The sequence below is a fragment of the Euprymna scolopes genome, chromosome 25 (genome assembly GCF_053919585.1).
Source record: "Euprymna scolopes isolate OS-2025 chromosome 25, ASM5391958v1, whole genome shotgun sequence".
Lineage (NCBI taxonomy): Eukaryota > Metazoa > Mollusca > Cephalopoda > Sepiida > Sepiolidae > Euprymna > Euprymna scolopes.
This window is the reverse complement of record NC_136506.1, coordinates 47734301-47753600: the sequence shown is the minus strand read 5'-3', so window position 1 is coordinate 47753600 and position 19300 is coordinate 47734301. Positions and strand designations below refer to the sequence as shown.

Below are 19300 nucleotides of genomic sequence, written 5' to 3'. Positions count from 1 at the left end.
GACATTTCTACTCATTATGCATGGAGTAAGTAATTGGGTTCGTCGTAAGTAGGGATAAATTGTTCCAGGACTTGGCACTAAAGCATCTGATAATGAAAAAGGCTGTGCTTATATTGTACACCCAATAATAGGAAGTGATTTTACTTACGACTGCTTCTCCACATAGTTCGTAGACCGACATCATTTGAGGATCTCCGTTATTTTCAAGGTGTACTGTGTAGACCTTACCAAGAAGCATATCTATTCCGCTGACTTTTGAAACTGGAGAGAAACCGTAAAAAAGCATCAGTTTCACAAGTAGCTGATCAGACGAGACAGCTGTTTGTGATTATGTTCACAGCCTGTGAGACTGATCAATTAAGCTTGCCCTGGGAGAAATTCACAACTTATATGTTCGAATATTTTCTTCATCAAACCCGACAAAATGAAAATATGACAATTGCATTTCCACCTGAAATTTTTAACCTGTTTTTCGCTGACACATTATGTCGAGTTCATGCACTTAATCATGCACCTACTAATTATTAAATGCTTGTGCCCAATTAAATAATGTAAATTTCAGAATACTCCAGGAGACTTCTTATGATTATCAAACATGCGGTCAACTTATCAAAGAAAATAAATCATAAGTCATTGTGAGTGACCAGAGAAATATTTACCATAGCGTCTTAGATATCGTTAATAATGATAAATTATTCTTTATGCTCCGAGTGGAACTGGAAATTCCTTTATATTAAACTTCCTGCTAGCAAAAGTTAGCCTCAGAAAGAATATTAGCATCAAGTGGCATTGCAGCCAAACTTTTGGATGGTAATAGAACTGCTCACTATGTTTTTTCTGCCACTTAACCTAACGCGACACGAAAAATCTTTGTGTAACAGAAAAGTTTCAGCAAAGTTAAAACCGAAAATCTGTAAATTAAAAATTTTGGATGAGCAGCACTGACCCAGAAAAAGCCATGGAAGCATTAGACTTTACATTACAGAATTTAAAAGACAATACAAACATAATGGGAGGTGTGACTGTGCTGGTAACTTCAGACAACCCTTCTAATTGATACTCCGATCAACTAGAGATAATCAGATGAATGTAAGTATGAACAAATCCTGTTTATAGCATTACATTAAGATAATAAATCTCACTTCTTATGTGTGAGTGCATTTACATGCTGATTATGCTGTTTATGAATTTGCTACTCAGCTCTTACAAGTGGGGACTAGACTCCTGGAAAACGATTCCTCCACCTAAATTCAATTATCCTTTAACAACTAAATAAGAAGAACCAAATGAAAGAAAGAGTATTTACCAGATCTGCATAATCGGCGTACTGATATTGAATGATTCTGTAATCGAGCACCAAAATATGACCCTTTGAATAGAACCAATCAATATCAGACTTTTAAATATAATATCTGGAGAAACCAAATTATATAATTCTGTTAATACTGTCTGCTCACGGGAAGAGCTTGTAAAGTATTCGACGTAGTTCCTTAATAGTCTTGAACCATCAGGGATACCGCAATATTCTCTGTTATTGAAGCTTGGGGCACAAATGCTGCTCCGTAATCTTGATCCACCCAAACTCTGCAATGGAACCAGGCTCACCATGAAAAGTATGATACTCTATATCTTGAAAGCAACAATCATATCAGGAAAATATGCAGGAATCAACTGTATCATCCCAAGAACAACAGACTTGCCATTTGAATTTGAACGCGTGCAATTTCCTGCAGAAAAAAGCTTTGATATGAATATTAACAGATCACAAGAACAGCCACTTAACGTTGTCGGAATCTATCTAACCCAGTCTTCTCACATGGACAGCTCTATGTCGGTCTTTATAAAGTTGAAAACCCTGATCGTCTCTTCATCCTGGCACCAGATGGAAAACCAATGACATCGTCTACTCTGAGACATTAATTTCAAAATCTAACTTGATACACAGATTTATTAAAAAATTCTCATTCCACCAAACTTTTCAGACGGTCAAATTTTACAAGACTTAACAATTGCTTGATTCACTATGCCAGCATTTGTGTTTAGATTTTTTAAAAATCTATTGGACTACATTACTAAACTTACAAGAGTGGATGACTTTTGATTAACAAGTCCTTCACTACCTTATTGTCCTTAGATTATTTTTATTTGATTAACTAATTCAATACATGAGTTTCAATATTCTATTAACTTAGATAATTTGAAATTAAATTTGTTTTTGCTTTTTTTCAAATTTTTACCAATTCGCACTGATTCATTTCTCCATGGCTTTCGGTTTCTAATAAACCTGATTTAATTAACAGGCAGCAAGACCATTGCCCTGAATCCACGTAAATTCCTATTAATGGTTTAAGACGACAGTAGATGGTAAGTTTCATAATTACACGCTAATATGTTTCTCTTCAATAAGGTAAGGGGCTGAATTAAAACAACCTTTAAAAACAATGATGAAAAAATTTCCAGAAGTGTTTCGTACCTATCTCCATGTTTTGATTTTTTGGTTATAATATTACAGCATTTGCAAATGAATTCATTTAATAATTATGTTCTGTTTTAGTTTTTAATTGTTTGTAAGATTGTTTTTCTTTTTTAATTAAGAAAATTTACTTTTCCTGTTTTAAATGCAAAAAATCACAATTATAAACAACATGACACACAGTCCAGTGGCATTTTCATCAGCTCAGCATTTTTAGGCCACGATAGGAAATTTTTATGACCATTTAATTTTTTATTATCTCAGAGAAGTTTCATTTTTTCTATTTATAAAGTTAATGCTCTGAATTTACATTTATTTATTAATTATTTTTCTCTTAAAGTTTTTTCCTTTAATGAGTCTTAATTACTTTTTCTAGTTTTTAATGAAAGCTAGTAACATTATCACCATCAGAACAGAGTTCGCCGTAATTCTTATCGGATCACCGTTTTAAGACCACGATAAAATTTTTTTTATTGTAATTTTAGTTTCTATTAAGACAGAGAACAATGTGTCTTTTTCTCGATTTAAAAAGTTTATGCTTTGAACTTACATTGATCTTTAGTTATTTTTTGTCATGTTTTTTTCTTCTTAATGATGATTTTTCTAATTTTCTAATTTTAAACGCAAGCCCGACACATTATCAGATTTAAAACACAGAGTCCACCAAAATTCTTATCAGCACGACTTTTGAGGTCACGATAAAAAAAAAATTAATGATAATTTTTGTTTCTATTATATTATTAACAATAAGTAATTTTTCTATTTAAAAAGCAAATGCTTTGAAATTAAATTTATTTATTAGTTATTTTTTGTCATGAGTTTTTCTTTCTAATGGCGCTTATTTACTTTTTCAGTTTTAAATGAAAGCCAGTAACATTATGAAAAGCACAACGTGTTTGCTGTTACGATCACCGCCAAACCGGAAGTGACATGGGGTTAAATTAAAGCTAAGCAATCGAAAAGAGGGGATTACTTTCGAAAATATTGGAGAAAAAAGCGACCCCTCCCTGTAGAAAACTGCCCAGTTGAGGGTGAAGATATTAATGTTTTTACAGAATTTTTCGGTATTTTTCGTCTCCATGGTCAGGCTTCAAAACGATACTGATCTTGTAAATATCTGTCATCTCTGTCGAAAGTTTTAGGCACACATGCAAACATGCAAACATACATTTATATATTGATGGCTCAAATTTTCAACCCAAACCGATGAAAAGCTTGCCCTATCTCTGAATACGCTTTATGTAAAATTTCAAATGTTTAGACCAGAAATTGTCTGGGTAATTTACTAGAGACCGCAGAGGTCAATCTTTTTTTAATTTAATCCCTATTATGCCCTCTTAACATTTATTGTTTTGGGTTCAAATCAGGTTTTTAAGTTAGATACATGTCCAAGGAACCTATATCTAAAATTTTAATTGTTTATACCAAAAATTGGCGGAGGAGTTTAGTAGAGTTCTCAGCGGTCAAATCGTTGAACTTTGGCACCTTAACAGTCAAATTTCTGGCTGAAAACGAATTACGCAGATTTTCCCAAATCTCCATACCTTTTATATTAAATTGTTGAGTCTGTAGACTGAAAATAGACAGAGTTATTGTGTAGGGAAATATACACAGACAGACACACACAGACAGATAGACGGACACTTTCACTTTTATAAATATATAGATAGACATGTAGTTTTTTATTCCTTATATATTTCCTTTGCAATATTAGACAACCTCAATATTTTAGGATATTGAGAGATAGATAAATAAGTTCAATGCATCTATTTGACTATTTTTTTCATGTTTCTGGCCTCACTAAATCATCTGAAAACATAAACTCTGGTGCGATAAATCAGTTAAAATGCAGTAGTTGCAAATATGTACTAAATACTCTAGATAGAGCATATATCTGATAATTTCATGATGTAGAAAGTGGTCTGCTCGAGGTTAAGTAAAATTATTTGAAATTTGTGTTGTACATTAATAATGGAAAACTTATTTTATACACGTACTCTAAATTATCTGTGTTAGGGACGTACACTTATTTCGTGTGTGGTGTTAGTATTTGAATAATTCACGAGGAAGAACACAGTAACAGTTTAATAAATATGTATTAACGAAAATACATGAAAATGTAAACCGAGCAATATCTCTGCTCAACTGCTGGACTTGCGTGTGACGACGATACTATCTGCGTGTCCGTCCCTGACTGACTTTTTAAAACTGTTATCGTTACACGGAAGTGACGTCATCGACGGAAAATATGTCATGGAATAGTTAATTATTCAAGGCAGTAGAGTTGCGCCCCTAACACCGTCTCCCAGCCTTTCTCTGTAAAGATGGTTATACTCCTTTCGTTTAGGATCAATCATTAGTGGATCAGTGACCTTTCTTTTCCGAACCGACCATTGTTTTTCAGGGGTTGTTTCAAGAGGTTCGAGATCCAATGTCTCGAAAATAACGTCGATCGGTTCATCCTCCAACGGTGGTGTATTTCTGGTGGCATCTACGCGACATCTTAAATCGTTTTGGTTACGTTTATGAGTATGCTTTGTGTCTCGCACGATGTATACCAAATCACCGACTCTCTCACATTCCGGAATGAGATGCTATTTTTATAACTTTTGCAGAAAACTCTCATCTGGCATAAAACGATTACAGGATACACAAGTAGTCACTTTTGGTCTTGATTGTTTTTTGTAAGGCTTTATCAAAAACAGATCTCACCTCCCATGCAAACATAGTATCTGCCAGTGAGGCCGCTGTTGGGTGTTAAGATTAGAGGTGATCCTATGTACGTGTAAGAATTGTTGGAAGGCTTAATCTGTTGGGGTAACTTGAGCCTTCTACAGTGCTACATTTAGAGTGTTCACAAAGCGTTCCGCTTATTCATTCGGTATAGGGTGATATTAGAGAGTGGACATGTCTTCCATTTGGAATGTGTTGCAAAAGCATTTGTAACTCTGAGTTCCATTGTCGATCACGTTGCAGTCTACTACACCGAAACGAGCAAACAGTTCATGTAGAAAATTAATTGTTGTCCAAGTTGTTGGTCTTTTACACCTTAATACTTGAGGCCATATATTGTATCTATCGACTAAGATATAAAAAAAATAGTGGTCGTTGAGCGATCGTGCGAATTCGATATGAATTCTAGACCACGGTTTTTGGCCGGAGTTTGAATGTAATGGGTGGTACTTTTGCAGCGAACGCGCAGGCTTTGCAAGAGTCTATTTTCTTAAGGATGCATTTGTCCATGCAAGAACAATAAACGTAGCTTTTCATTAAGCTCTTAATTCGATTTTTTCCAAGGTGTAATTTTTGAAGAATTCGTTTCAGATGACTTTTTGGAATCACCATTCTTTCACCATAAATAAAACCTTGTCGCAACATGAGAAGATTCAGGAACGATCGCTTCATGGCGATTTGGTTTTTGATGTCGCAGATAAAGTCATCCTTATCTGCTTCTATTTTAATTTTAGGTACGAATACCGGAACTCTATAATTGTGTTGCTTATCGTTGTTTTTTAGCAGTAAGTACAGAGAGCAGCAATGATGGGATCCTCAAAAGGTGACCTTTCCATAAGTATTAGTCTAAATAGGCTATCAGCATAGCTAATTTGTTTTGATGACGAGTACTTTAATGTAGAAATATAATTCAGTAAGATTGTACCCTATCTCAGCAGTATATTTGCACAATATGTCGGAAAAACTTTTTTCGATCTGCAGATCGTAAAAAAATAGCTTACAGTCAGTTTGCAACGTAAATTTTCTGGCATGTTAGAATTTTTGAAATTTCTGTATGGTGAATATGATGATTAGTGCCTCCTTATTCTTCTGTGAGTATTATCTCTCGGTTGATTGTAGTATTCTGTATGCATGGGTGATAGATTTTGGTATCTCGGGCATTATATGAAGTATACAAGCTCCAACATAATATGATTTATTATTATTATTATTATTATTATTATTATTATTATTATTATTTACAGCTATAGATCATAGTGTGTAAGAAAAGATCCAATGTTTAAGTATCCTGGATTTCGTTAAACGCCGTTTAACATTGAACCATCCAATTCTAGTTTTCATTCTTAAGTAATTCGTTCAGTGGGGAGCGCAAGTCATGCATGTTTTTGTGAAGACTTGGTAGTAGTTAGCCAGTCCCAGAAAACTTTGGAGTGCTTGCACATTGTCGTGGGTAGGCATTATCTTTATAGCTTTTACCCTCTCAGAGTCAGGGTGTCTACCAGCTTTATCAATTATGTGACCTAGGTATTTTATCTCATTCATGAGGAAGTCACACTTAGATGCTACCTTGACTTCAAAAATATCCACTCAAAATTGTAGAGTCCCCTATGCGTATTGATGCAGGGGAGTTTAGAACACTCCTCCGCGACGGGGATCTGTAAGTACCCGTTGCTTTAATCCACCTTATAAAATATCTTACCATCGTTTAGTTTGGTACATACCTCTTCTGCAGTGGGGAAGGGATAGTGGTAATTTTGAGACTGCACTCAGGCCCGTGTTGAAATCTGCACAGACAGGAATCTGATTGGCCTTTTCGGCTATATATATGGTAAGGGCTGCCCAATCGCTGATGCGCACATTCGATAGTGTTCTGGCCATTTGTAGCGGATCCTATTCTAATCGATATGTTCAGCTGCTGCTAACGAGTATTTCGTTTCTTTTTGAAAAAAAGGTAGAGCGTTTTCTTCAGTTCGAATCTTGGTACATCTTCAGAGACCCGATGAAAAAACTTCTGGAAATTTTTCATTAACCCGTCCTTCAGTCGTTGTGCCCCGTAGAGGAGTCTTCCACCTTATGGAATAATCTATTTAAATTTCATTCAGAAAAAAACTTATACGGCATAAATATTTTTAATACACTAGTTCCCGTCGGACCACCGAAGTTAAGTAACAACTGAGCCTGGCCAGTTCCATATCGATGACCATTTGAAACTTCCAGGTACTATATGTGCTCTTTGTTTATCTCGGCATTCTTTCCCATTGTACTGGACTTGCCCTTGCTACTGAATAAGCAGTACCGATTCAGGTGATGTGTGGTTGGTGATTGGGCAACCCTTGCCACACACTGACACGCGAAGCTGCACCTACATATCATTTGTCTTTCGAGGCTGAACGGAGGTATTCAGAATTTTTTTTCAAAATGGAAATTTATAGTTTGAACAAAGAATACAACTCAAAGTTTTTCATTAACCCGTGAATTTTGGATGTATGCTCATATCCTCAGAGGAAAAGTACATTAGCAAATAGTTGGTCTAATTCTGAATAATTTATATGTATATACATATATAAATATACTTATATATATATATATATACATATATATATATAATTCTAAATAATTTTGCTAAATATACATATAAAATTTTAAATAATTTTGCTGTACATATATATATTTATATATATATATATATATTATGCTCTGGTAGAAGATCTGCTGTTGCTCAGGATTGAAGAAGGATAAAGAATTGTTTCACACTACAAAAGAGTAAACAACACACTTTATTATTGACCATAAAAATTTATATATATATATATATATATATATATATATATATATGTATATATGTGTGTGTGTGCGTGTGCTTCGTGTGCGTGTGTGTGCAGTTGAGTGTGATTATGCATAGGTATACATGCATTTGTATGGGATTTCGACCGTAATTCTTTTTGTTTCTTTTCTTTTTATTGGTTGCACCATGTAAGTCTGTAAGCGTCAGCCGACCACTTCTTCCTCAAATTCCCCATGATCAACTAAAACATTCACAAAACCCGCAAATCTTTCAAATAAATTTATTTCTATCAAAAAGATTATTAGACCAAATTCTTGAAAAAAACTTTAAAAAATACTTTTGTTTCATCCTCTTTAACTCTGCACATAATCCCATCAAACCGTATCAAGTAAGCTAATCATCCCCTAAATACTAATTTTACAAGGGAGTTTTTATGACAATCAGACTATCATCGTAACTTACTCCAATACCATCTCTCACACTTGAATGAACTCAATCTAGTGAGTGCAAACTTTTTCTACTTATTCGCTTTCCTTTTGCTGAATCTCATGGACTGGACTTTTATGTCTCTGTCTATTCACATAGATATTAATTTTGCCGACCATTTAAAAATTCTAATAAGTTTCACTCCGACTTTTTTAAATGGAGAGTAAAGAAAGCACTGTGGGTGTGTTATCGGCAGCTCCAGTAACTTTCACTTCTCCTTATTTGTCCCTCATTCCTCATTTCCAATGAGTGAATTTTTAAACAAAGGTCGAAGAAAAAGCTGCTTCCCAGGTCGGAAGTACTTTGTGAACAGTAGCCTGAGATATCGGAGATTTTCTGATTGTATGTCTATCCTTGTGGTCATGTCACTAGTAAGGGTGCTTGAGGTAAAGTTTCATCTAGGCTGACGTTATCCGCCTAATAGTAAGGGATCCGAACCATGGATTAACCACAAGGAGGCTATCCTATCAGCAGGTGAAAAATACTGAGGCTGCTCTATTGCCATTTGGTGAAGGGATTCTCGAATATGCAGTAGTTTCTGGTGAGGCATCTCGATGCCATACTAGTGGGTAATTGTTACATATTTACCCTCTCATGTGCTATAAAACATTCTTGTCTTTTTCTCTCTTACTTTTACTCTCTGTCCTGCTCTAACCAAGTCCGTCGAGCTGTTCCAGAAATCCCAAAACCTCAACATTAAATATCTCCAGAAAAAAAAAAACACGAAATATCCTCCAACGTAAACCCTACTGCCATGTCTCCTTCTCCAACATTAGGGGTCTACGTTCAAACCTTCCAGAGGGTGAAACCCAATTACAGGAGACAAACCTGGGCATTTTCTTCCTAAGCGAAACTGGCATAGATGAGTTCATAATTAAAGGATACTCTGACTTAACATCGAAATCTGACCCCCAAGGTCACCGTGGGCATAAAATATGTGCCTACATTAAAGATGGCTTTCCGTGTGGTAGGGATATCTGCAGAGAATAATACCCTAATCTACCTTATATGTGTTCCAGGTTGCACTAGCTTAAGCCACCGCATTTATATTTGCTCTCTATCGCCCTAACACTAGCGGAGTTAAGATCTTTAATAGTATATCTGTGAAAAATGACCACATCCTGTCTGCTCATCCTTCGGCTAATATCCACATTTATGGTGACTTCAATGTTTACAATGTGGAATGGCTGACCCACTCAAATAAGACAGATGATGGGGGGAGGCTCTTTCATGATTTCGCCATTGCCTATGACCTCACTCAGATTGTTCAAGAACCAACCCCTGTGCCCTATACTACCGGTCAGTATGCAAGCCTTCTAGAACTTATTCTCACAACTTCCCCTGAGCTATGTTCATGTTCCGTTCTATCTCCTCTGGGATTCTCCGAGCACTCCGTTGTAGCAGTAAAGATAAAAATGAAATGAAATAAGTCTTCAGGCGTACCCCTCCACCGTACTATATATTGGTACTCTATGGCTGACTGGGATAGCTTCTGCACATTTATATCTGCTCTTTTTCTGCATTCCATGTTTAAAAAGGATGTGTCCTCTATAGTATCAGACCTGACCGAATGGATAATTGTAGGCATGGGCCGATTCATAACATGCAAAATATTCCAACAAAACCCTAATAGCCAGCCATGGTTCTCCCCAGAATGTGCTGCTGCCATCGCGCACGGAAATCACTTTTTCTATAGTTACCAACATAATGGATGTACTGAGACTAAAGCTTATTTCAGGACTGCCAGGAGTCACTGTAAAAGAGTAATAAAAATGAAAGAGAGCTGTATGCGTAGTTCGTTAAATCCAAAGTAGCCGATCAGCGACTTGGTTCCCACCAGTTTTGGTAAAAAGGAAAACAGGATCCTGAACAGAAGCATGTGTTCTATCCTAACCATCATCAATCGACCTGAGGTCATCTCGTCAGCATCAGACAATGCCAAACCATTTGCCAAGAACTTTGCAGCTAATTCTACCCTATACGACGAAGGTCACCCTCCTATAAAAGACAACACGTTATACAACATACACATATCTGTGCGTGAGGTCGCCAAGCTAATCAAGAACCTTTATTTCATTAAAGCAACTCGCCCTGACGGCATTCCAATTATAGTGTTGACAAAGCTGCAACCAGAACTTGCCCCCATACTTACAAAACTGTTTAAGCGTTGCCTTAAGGAGAAGTTTTTTCCAACACCCTGGAAAACCTCATCAGTACGCCCTGTATTTAAGAATTCAGGTGATAAGTCATCTCCCTCTCAGTACAGACCAATAAGTCTCCTGTGTGTCATGAGTAAGTTTTTGAAATAGATATTAAATTAATAAGTAGTCAACCACCTCAGCAGAAATATCCTTCTTAGTGACATGCAATATGGTTTCCCTTCTGCTAGATTTACAGCAGGTGTGCTAACAGTTATATCTCATAGGATTAATACATCTCTAGACAAAGGCTTCCTTTCGATAAGGTATTCCATAAAGGCTTACTTCACAAGATTTCCAGCTACGGTATAACTGGAAATGTTTTCTAAATTTATGAATCGTTTCTGTCTGATAGGCTCATAAGAGTAGTGATTGATAGGGCAGAAATCAGAAGCCCACAGTATTAATGCTGGAGTCTCCCAGGGATCATCCTGGGCCCAACTCTCTTCCTGATCTACATCAATGATCTCCAAAAACACATATTTAAATCATTCGTTGACATCTCTGCTAGCGACACGACCATCTATGGCAACACATCAAAGACCGTAAATGGCAAAGCTCTCTCTGATTCTCTCTCTTCTGATCTGGAGCGCGTGGTACAGTGAGGGAAAGGGGGGCTGGTTATTTTAATGAATCTAAAACCAAGCTCATATCTTTATATCATAAACGCGCTGATCCACATCAATAGAAATGGATTGTTTTCGTCTTGGGGAGGTTTCATGTTTTTACATGCTTCTGGGATTGACCTTTACACCTGATCTGAAATGAAACACGTACATCAAGTATGTTGCCAAGGTCGTTGGAAAAATGGTATGATCCTTCTACTGCTCAAGAAGATATCTCACTGCTGATGCAATTCTCTATATATTTAAAAGCCAAGTACGTCCACGGATGGAGTACTGCTGCAACATCTGGACAGCAGCTGCTAAAAACAGCCTATCCTTCCTTGACAGAGTACAAAATAGACTTCGTGGCTTAGTAGGGGTGTTCTTTTCTCTTCCCTGCAACATCTCGAATACAGAAGAGACGTTGCGAGCATGGTTTTTAATAGTTATTTCCATGGCAGGGGCTGTCTTAGCTCTAATCTCTAGTCTCCCCTCGCTAATATTTAGCGAAAAACACCCGTCTAGCTGAAACCACTGTCAATAATTCCCCCCACTCTTTATTTGTGCCTCAATTCAAACGTAGATTCCATGAGCAAAGCTTCTTTCTTAGAAGTGCACGCCTGTGGAACTCTCTTCCGTTTGCCTGTTTCCCACGTTACTACAACTTGGATGTATTCAAGTCCAACATAAACAAATTTCTGATAAATCGCCCCCTTAAGTATAACACTTTATGAAATCTCCATTACTAACGATTACTACGATATTATCCTATTGATTACTGTACACGCAATAACGCTTATCCCCGAGTTGAATCCGCGCCTTGATAAGTGGTGACTGCTATGTAAAAAAAAATCTACCATAAGCATGGATATTTTACTTTAACCACTTTCTTGGATTCACAAAATTTTAGAAACGTTCTCTTTCGTGAAACCATTTTTTTTTACCCCCACTTCATATGTTTCATTGTTCTACACTTAAATTTAACGATAGTATTATCTTTGTCACACTTAATTTTTTTAAAAATGCGTTACAGGCACGAGAAGAAAAATATCTCTCCGAAACTAAGCTGATTAAGGATTTTCACCTTTATTTGTGTTCTCTTTCCGAATATTAAATATGTTTTAACTCTTGCTAAAGTGTTTCTAAAATTTTTTTATTAAAGCTATATATATATATATATATATATATATATATATATATATATATATATATATATATATATATATATATATATATATATATATATATATATATATTCTGCCATTCCCCGTGATTGATAAAAAATGACCACAATTTTCACTCTACTAAAAGACAAGTTATTTATTATCTTCCAAAAACATAAAACCCCGATTATATATATATATATATATATATATATATATATATATATATATATATATATATATATATATATATATATACTAGCATAAAGCCTTTCGTTTCCCAGGATTGATTTAAAATAAACAGATGTTCAACACTATTAAATAGAGAAGTCATTTTATTACCCACCAAAACAAACAAAAAAAAAACACAATATATATATATATATATATATATATATATATATATATATATATATATATACTAGCAGAAACCTACTGTTGCCTGGGATTAAATAAGAATCACTAAACGCCATACACCACTTAAGAAAAAAAAGCCACATTATTATCGACCTAATACGTTAAATTACAATTATATAAAGCATCACTCAGTTTCAATTGTCCACACAGTACATTTGTTTCAATTAAAAAAATATATATATATATAATTACATTTTTATGTGTGTGTTTTCTTCGGATTCCTAATTTTTATTATTAATATTACTTATAAATTAACAAATCAATCTATAACTTATGCAGGATATGTAAAAAACATTTTTCAATGTTAAGCACGGAAGACAACTGCCGTGAAAATGTCGCAGTATGACATATGAACAGAAAAAAAATCAACTTATTAATTCAAAGTCATTTTATACATATTTGTTTAAATTATAATACTTCTTTAATTCTCTTCACTTTTTTTTTTACATTTTTGCTATTAATTTTTTTGTGTGTCAGCCTTTGTTATAAAGACAACTTTTAGCATATTTGACACCGAATCATAGAGGTTTGTTATGTTAGAATTCGGGATATTGTGGAATTCCTCTTTCACATTGGCGCATTATTGATCCAAGTTCCTTGATGCATATTTTCCTAATTTACACTTAAAACCCTCTGTGCTGGCCAGTAGTACCATTTTCTTAAAGATAGTATAGAAATTTTAGAAGTGTGGCACATTGCGCTATCCCGCATGCTCATTTTGGTGCGTTTGAAGGTGTGTTTCATCAAATATATCTTGATATTAATGATTGTTCATCAAATATATCTTGATATTAATAATTGTTCATCAAATATATCTTGATATTAATAATTGTTCATCAAATATATCTTGATATTAATGATTGTTCATCAAATATCTTTATACAGTTTGTTGCATCTCTCTCTGATAGCTTTTATACATCCCCAAATAGAGGGATTTTCTTCTCTGGAGGTTTTCCTGACATATTTGTACTTCTTACGTAGACATGCGGTTGTTCTTACATATATTCGGCCCCTTGGATAGAGGTCTATCCTGCATTCATCTGAGTATACAGTATTAACATGTTCCTGTTATGTTTTTTCAACATGTTCTTACAGAATGTTTTCCTGTTGGAAACTTGCCTCATTTTTAATCATGTGTTTTTTTTTTTTTTTTTTTTTTTTTTTTTTTTTTGCAAGCCCCACCGCCGGCAATTATGCCTCCTTAAAATTCTTTTACATGAAGGAAGAAATATATTTATAGACAAATCTGTATTTGCAAGAAGCTTCTTCCCCCCCATACGAGAGTTTCCTTGAATTTAATGAAAGTCTCCTCTCATCTGTCTCTGTCAGCTTTCCCTTTTTATAGCCTTTTGGAAGATTATTGATTGTTCCATAAATTACATATTTTTTACATATAATAAATAAACACTGACTTTTACACAATATGGCAGTGCTGTAATAATAACGTTATTATTGTTTAGAAAGCCAATTTTTATATTATGTGGGGAAAATTTTTTCACTGTTCTGTATATTATCAAACAATTTAATATACAAAAAAAAAACCCTAACATATAGATTACGAACCGTGCTGAAAGAATGCCGTTATTATTTAGAATGCCATTTTTATATGGGAGAGGAGGGCGTTTTGTTACTATTCTGTACTTTCATCTAACAATTCATTAAACAAAAAGTGCCCTACAAAATACGAACTTATACTTAAATAATACTGTTATTATTCAGAAAGCAATTCTAATTATGGGTAGAGGAGGGTGGTTTGTAACTATTATGCATTTTCACTTGACAATTTAATACATAAATAAAAACATTCTTATACACAATACGGACCGTGCTGAAATAATCACGTTATTATTTAGAACGCCATTCTTAATATGTGGAGAGAAGGGTATTTTGTAACTATTTTGTGCTTTCATCTAACAATTAAAAAACCAAAAAAAAACCTAACTTCTACAGATTACGGACAATGCTAAAATAATGTTATTACTTTTTAAAAAGTCATGCTTATAATGGGAATAGGCGGGTGTTGCGTAACTATTTACTTTTACCTGCCAATTGAATGATTAAAAAATGACTTATACAGAATCCGGATCGTGCTGTAAAAATTACGTTTTTATTTAGAAAGCCATTTTTAATATGGGGAGGAAAGGATATTTTGTTTACTATTCTGTACTTTCATCTAACAATTTAATAAACAAAAACTGACTTAAACAGAATTCGAACCGTGCTGAAATAATAATTTTCCTTGAGAAATTATCACCTTATTAAAATGACTTCATTCTTCTAAAAACTATGGTCGCGTTTTTGGAAATAGAAATTATTTTATATATGTTGTACAGTGCCTGTCGAGAGTATGTAAATCTTTCATATATGTATTTAGATTACCCGTTCGAGGATAAGAAAATTATTGTAAAGGTGTGTTGTACATTACCCGTCCTAGGGAATGAAAACTTATTAAATATATGTGCTGTAAATTACATGTTCTAGGGAAGGTACAATTATTTGATACATATGTTGGATAATACTCGTCCTAGGGTAGGTAAAGTTTTTGGGGCTCAAAATAATAAATGATATATAAACATTAAAAAATTCCACTATCATAAGAATAATAGTTTTGTTCAAAATCAAAATTTTTATCATTGTTTTAGACAGTCCTGAGGAAAGCAAAGCAGCCCTGCTGGTTTATTTTAAATTATACTCAGTAAAACGAGTTCGATATTCATACATTTCATCTATCATATAAAGGAGAACTGTCTGTGTATTAGTGGTTGTATGTTCATGTCCGCTAAAAAATTTTTCTCGTGAGCATCATACACTCGCCAACTCGGCATCGTTAGAAAGAACGATCTCTCAGACAAATAATAGAAAAAAGAATAGAAAATTATGGTCAAATATTTAGTGTGGAGATCGCGTTTTATTTCAAGGGGATCCGTAAACTTGTCTCTTTTTAAACGCTTTCAACATCTGCGCATGCATCACCATTATTCTCTGAATTAGTTTAAATACAAGAGTTTTATAGGTGATTTTGTAATCAGCGTTTTGGTCAAATGAATTAGAAGGTAGTATAATAACCATTAGTTTTGAGGTTCGCGCACGCCTACCAGTTGCCTTTTTTTGCATTTAAACAGGGGTGTAATGTAATTTTACTATTTAATGGGACTGTCTTTTTGTTTCGATTAATTTTATCAGCGATTTTAATCAACGGAGTATTATATTTTTATTTACAAGAAACAAACATTCCAATCTAATTACGATTCTTGACATAAAACAAGAATAAACATATTATTTCATTTTGAAGTTTTTAACAGTCTAACACTTCTTTAACAAATTTTTGACGCTAAAACGAACGCTAAAAACATTAATAACAATAAGAAACTGACCAATTGCGGAGTGAAATGTTCGACGATATTTTAGTTAAACTAAGTTTAAGCGAACCAACAAAATACTTACCTTTAATATGTTCTGGTGTGTTCTGAACACATATCACATTTACATAGTTTTATTTTACATTTAATAATTATTTTACATTTAATAATATTTTTAAGAGTTTATATCCTTTTTTATTTAGTTATATGTAGAAACTCTTCCCTTACAAACATTTAGTTTCATTATTTTTAATTTTTACTTTATTTTATAAATTTTATTTTGGGTTTCAGGCACGTCTTTTTTTTATATGTTTATGAAAATATCATACTTCAGTGGATTTTACAACTGAGCACATTAGCATCCCCGCCGTCAGCATTTTTATTTCTGAATAAATTAAGCTATATTTGAGCGAATTTTATGACTGGACAATGTTCTTCTTCTTCTTCTTCTCTGTCACTATTTATCATATTTAAACGGATTTTAAGACGGGGCAATGCCCCCTGATGAACACTGTCACAATTATTTTCTTTCATTACGTCCGGGCAATGCCGCTATCCTCACGCACGGTTGCGTTGTCACAACTTTTTTCGCCCCCTGGTGTCACCATTTTTTTACCACCAGGCGACGCCGGGCGCCAACCCGCTAGTTCTATATAATAACAGATAATTAGATAGTATTCCCGCTACGTTTGCAGAAATGGACACTTAGGAGGCATCGCAATAGTAATAAGAAGAAACCAAAGAGAGTGGGCAAGAGAGAAAATATAAACTTTCTATTCTTAAATCAAGGCTAAATGACAAAAAACGAATTTAGCAAAATAGCTTCTTTTTCCTCGCAATAAAATCCGAATTGCCCTCCTCACTTGGTGATGGATGACCCTTAATGACAGGTTCCAAGATTCTATTCCCCTTTGTCAACTTTTATCTCTCTTTTTTATTTCTGGGCATTCGTAGAATGTTTCCAATAGTAAGCTCTATTTAAACATCATTTATGATGGAGGTTCGTTTGCTTTCATTTCTTCTCACAAGAAACGTCTCTCCTTCCCAATTCCTTTCCACCCTTCCCCTTCTATAATTTTATTTTTTTTTAAATTCACATTACGTTCCCTCTTTATGTTTGCTTATCTACTTTCTATGTACATCCGTATCTTTTACGAAATACTTACAACTTGTATTTTTGGCTCTAATGTTTCTGAAGTTTTTCCTACTTATTTTAATAATTATTTTAATTCATAAAACTATAAAAAATTGTATAATCGCTGTTAAATATCTATTTAGTAAGAGTAAATGTCTAAAATGTCTTCTTTATTTGTTATCGAACATTTCCGAAGTTTTATTTCAGTATAAAAAGAAACTATGACGGACAGTTGATTTTTAATTTTTAAAATATCGTCTTTTTTATTACGGAAATGAGAGTGACAGAAGTTTTAAAGATGCAATAATAGAAACCGATATTACAATATTTTATGACGTTGTTTGAGAACACGTCACACGTTATGTCCAGTTTCAGTAACAGAGGATATCAAGACAAAGAATACGAAATACCTCCAACTTATTTGTTCTTTGTAACAACAACATTTATTTCCTCATTCTCTTTTTACTGATGTGGCGTCACTCACGTGATCGTTTTCGCGAGCGTCCGTCAAACATCGCACATGATCGCAACCGTTATCCACGTCTCTTTAGTGATCGTTCTCTTTATCGCTTTTATTACCTATGTTCCCTACCGGTAATGTCACTTCGTATGCATTTATATCAGCACATCTGCGCTATCTTACAATTTTAGGCTTCGGTGGATCCCACATTTTCCACCCATATTGCAGTATATCTCTTATGAACATTTCAGCTGGCCATTCCTAAAACTAGTGTATTTAGTCCTGCCTATTCATCGAGAGGTTATACTTCCGTTTGAGCAGTTTCCATCCCTGTACTAATACAGAAACTGGGTGTAATATCCAATTCATATAAACCTTAGTCTAACTACAGGTCCACATCGTTAACTGATATTCGACATGTTCACGGATTTCTATACATAGGTTAGACATTCAAAATAGCGTGCTCATAGAGAAACGCGCAAATTAAAGGGGCCAACTTATTTACTACGCGTTATATATGCCATTTTTTTTAACTCATAAACTTAGAAATGGAATTAATTTTTTTATGTGTGAGGCATAACAGTGAAATTTCATTTACGTTGATCGGCCAAGATTAAGTTAAACGCATTATTTTCATTGATTGGTCTTGTATTAGAAATAAGTGATGGTCTGTCGTTCAGATATGCTAAGAATAATATTTTAAGTTGTTCAGATTTAGCTTTTGAATAGCGTCCTATTTTAGATCGTCGTTTCCGTACAAGTATAAAATAATGTTTTCGTCGGCTTTTCAAATGTATGTTTAAAATATAATTTTTATGTTTCTGTTACGCTTAAGTTTAAACAAAATCTTCTTCAGATGTTCACGCATAATTTTAAATACCATTTCTATTCATCAACAACACGTAATAGTAATTGTCTGTATTTTTGAGATGAGTTGTTTTCATTGATTGAGATTGTCGGACTGACTTCCTCATCTTGGTTGTTATTGTCACAACGTTTCGGCCGTTTTGCCCTCCGGCCTTCGTCAGGTGAACGGTTTGTTAGGAGTCTCGAACCCAACCCTTTATTATTATTACGGGGGTACCGTGTTCGAACTCCAGCTAGGCTTTGGGACATAGTTGCTGATTCTCTGTTTTTCAATGTTACTTTTTCACTGCCTTCGTTCAGGATTGAACTCAGCACCTTTGGGTAACTGTAAACTTTGATACAACGTCTAGGACCACTCGGGCATATGTCACTAATAAAGGGTTGGGTTCGAGACTCCTAACAAACCGTTCACCTGACGAAGGCCGGAGGGCAAAACGGCCGAAACGTTGTGACAATAACAACCAAGATGAGGAAGTCAGTCCGACAATCTCAATCAATGAACAACACGTAACTTTTAAATAGTATCGTTATTTTAATAACTATACTATTTGGATTTCATTCCGTCATGTTTTTATTATCTCTTTGCATTAATTCCAGAGGAAATAATTCTTTCTTTATA

The 19300-nt window shown here is 34.4% G+C and overlaps 1 protein-coding gene across 1 annotated transcript; it reads left to right on the top strand.

Moving 5' to 3' along the window:
* Nucleotides 1–1552: 1552 nt before the first annotated feature.
* LOC145247173 (uncharacterized) lies at nucleotides 1553–1897 on the top strand. The gene has a single exon (XM_080108812.1). It carries the CDS (start codon nucleotides 1553–1555, stop codon nucleotides 1895–1897), a length of 345 nt encoding a protein of 114 aa, XP_079964938.1.
* Nucleotides 1898–19300: the final 17403 nt, after the last annotated feature.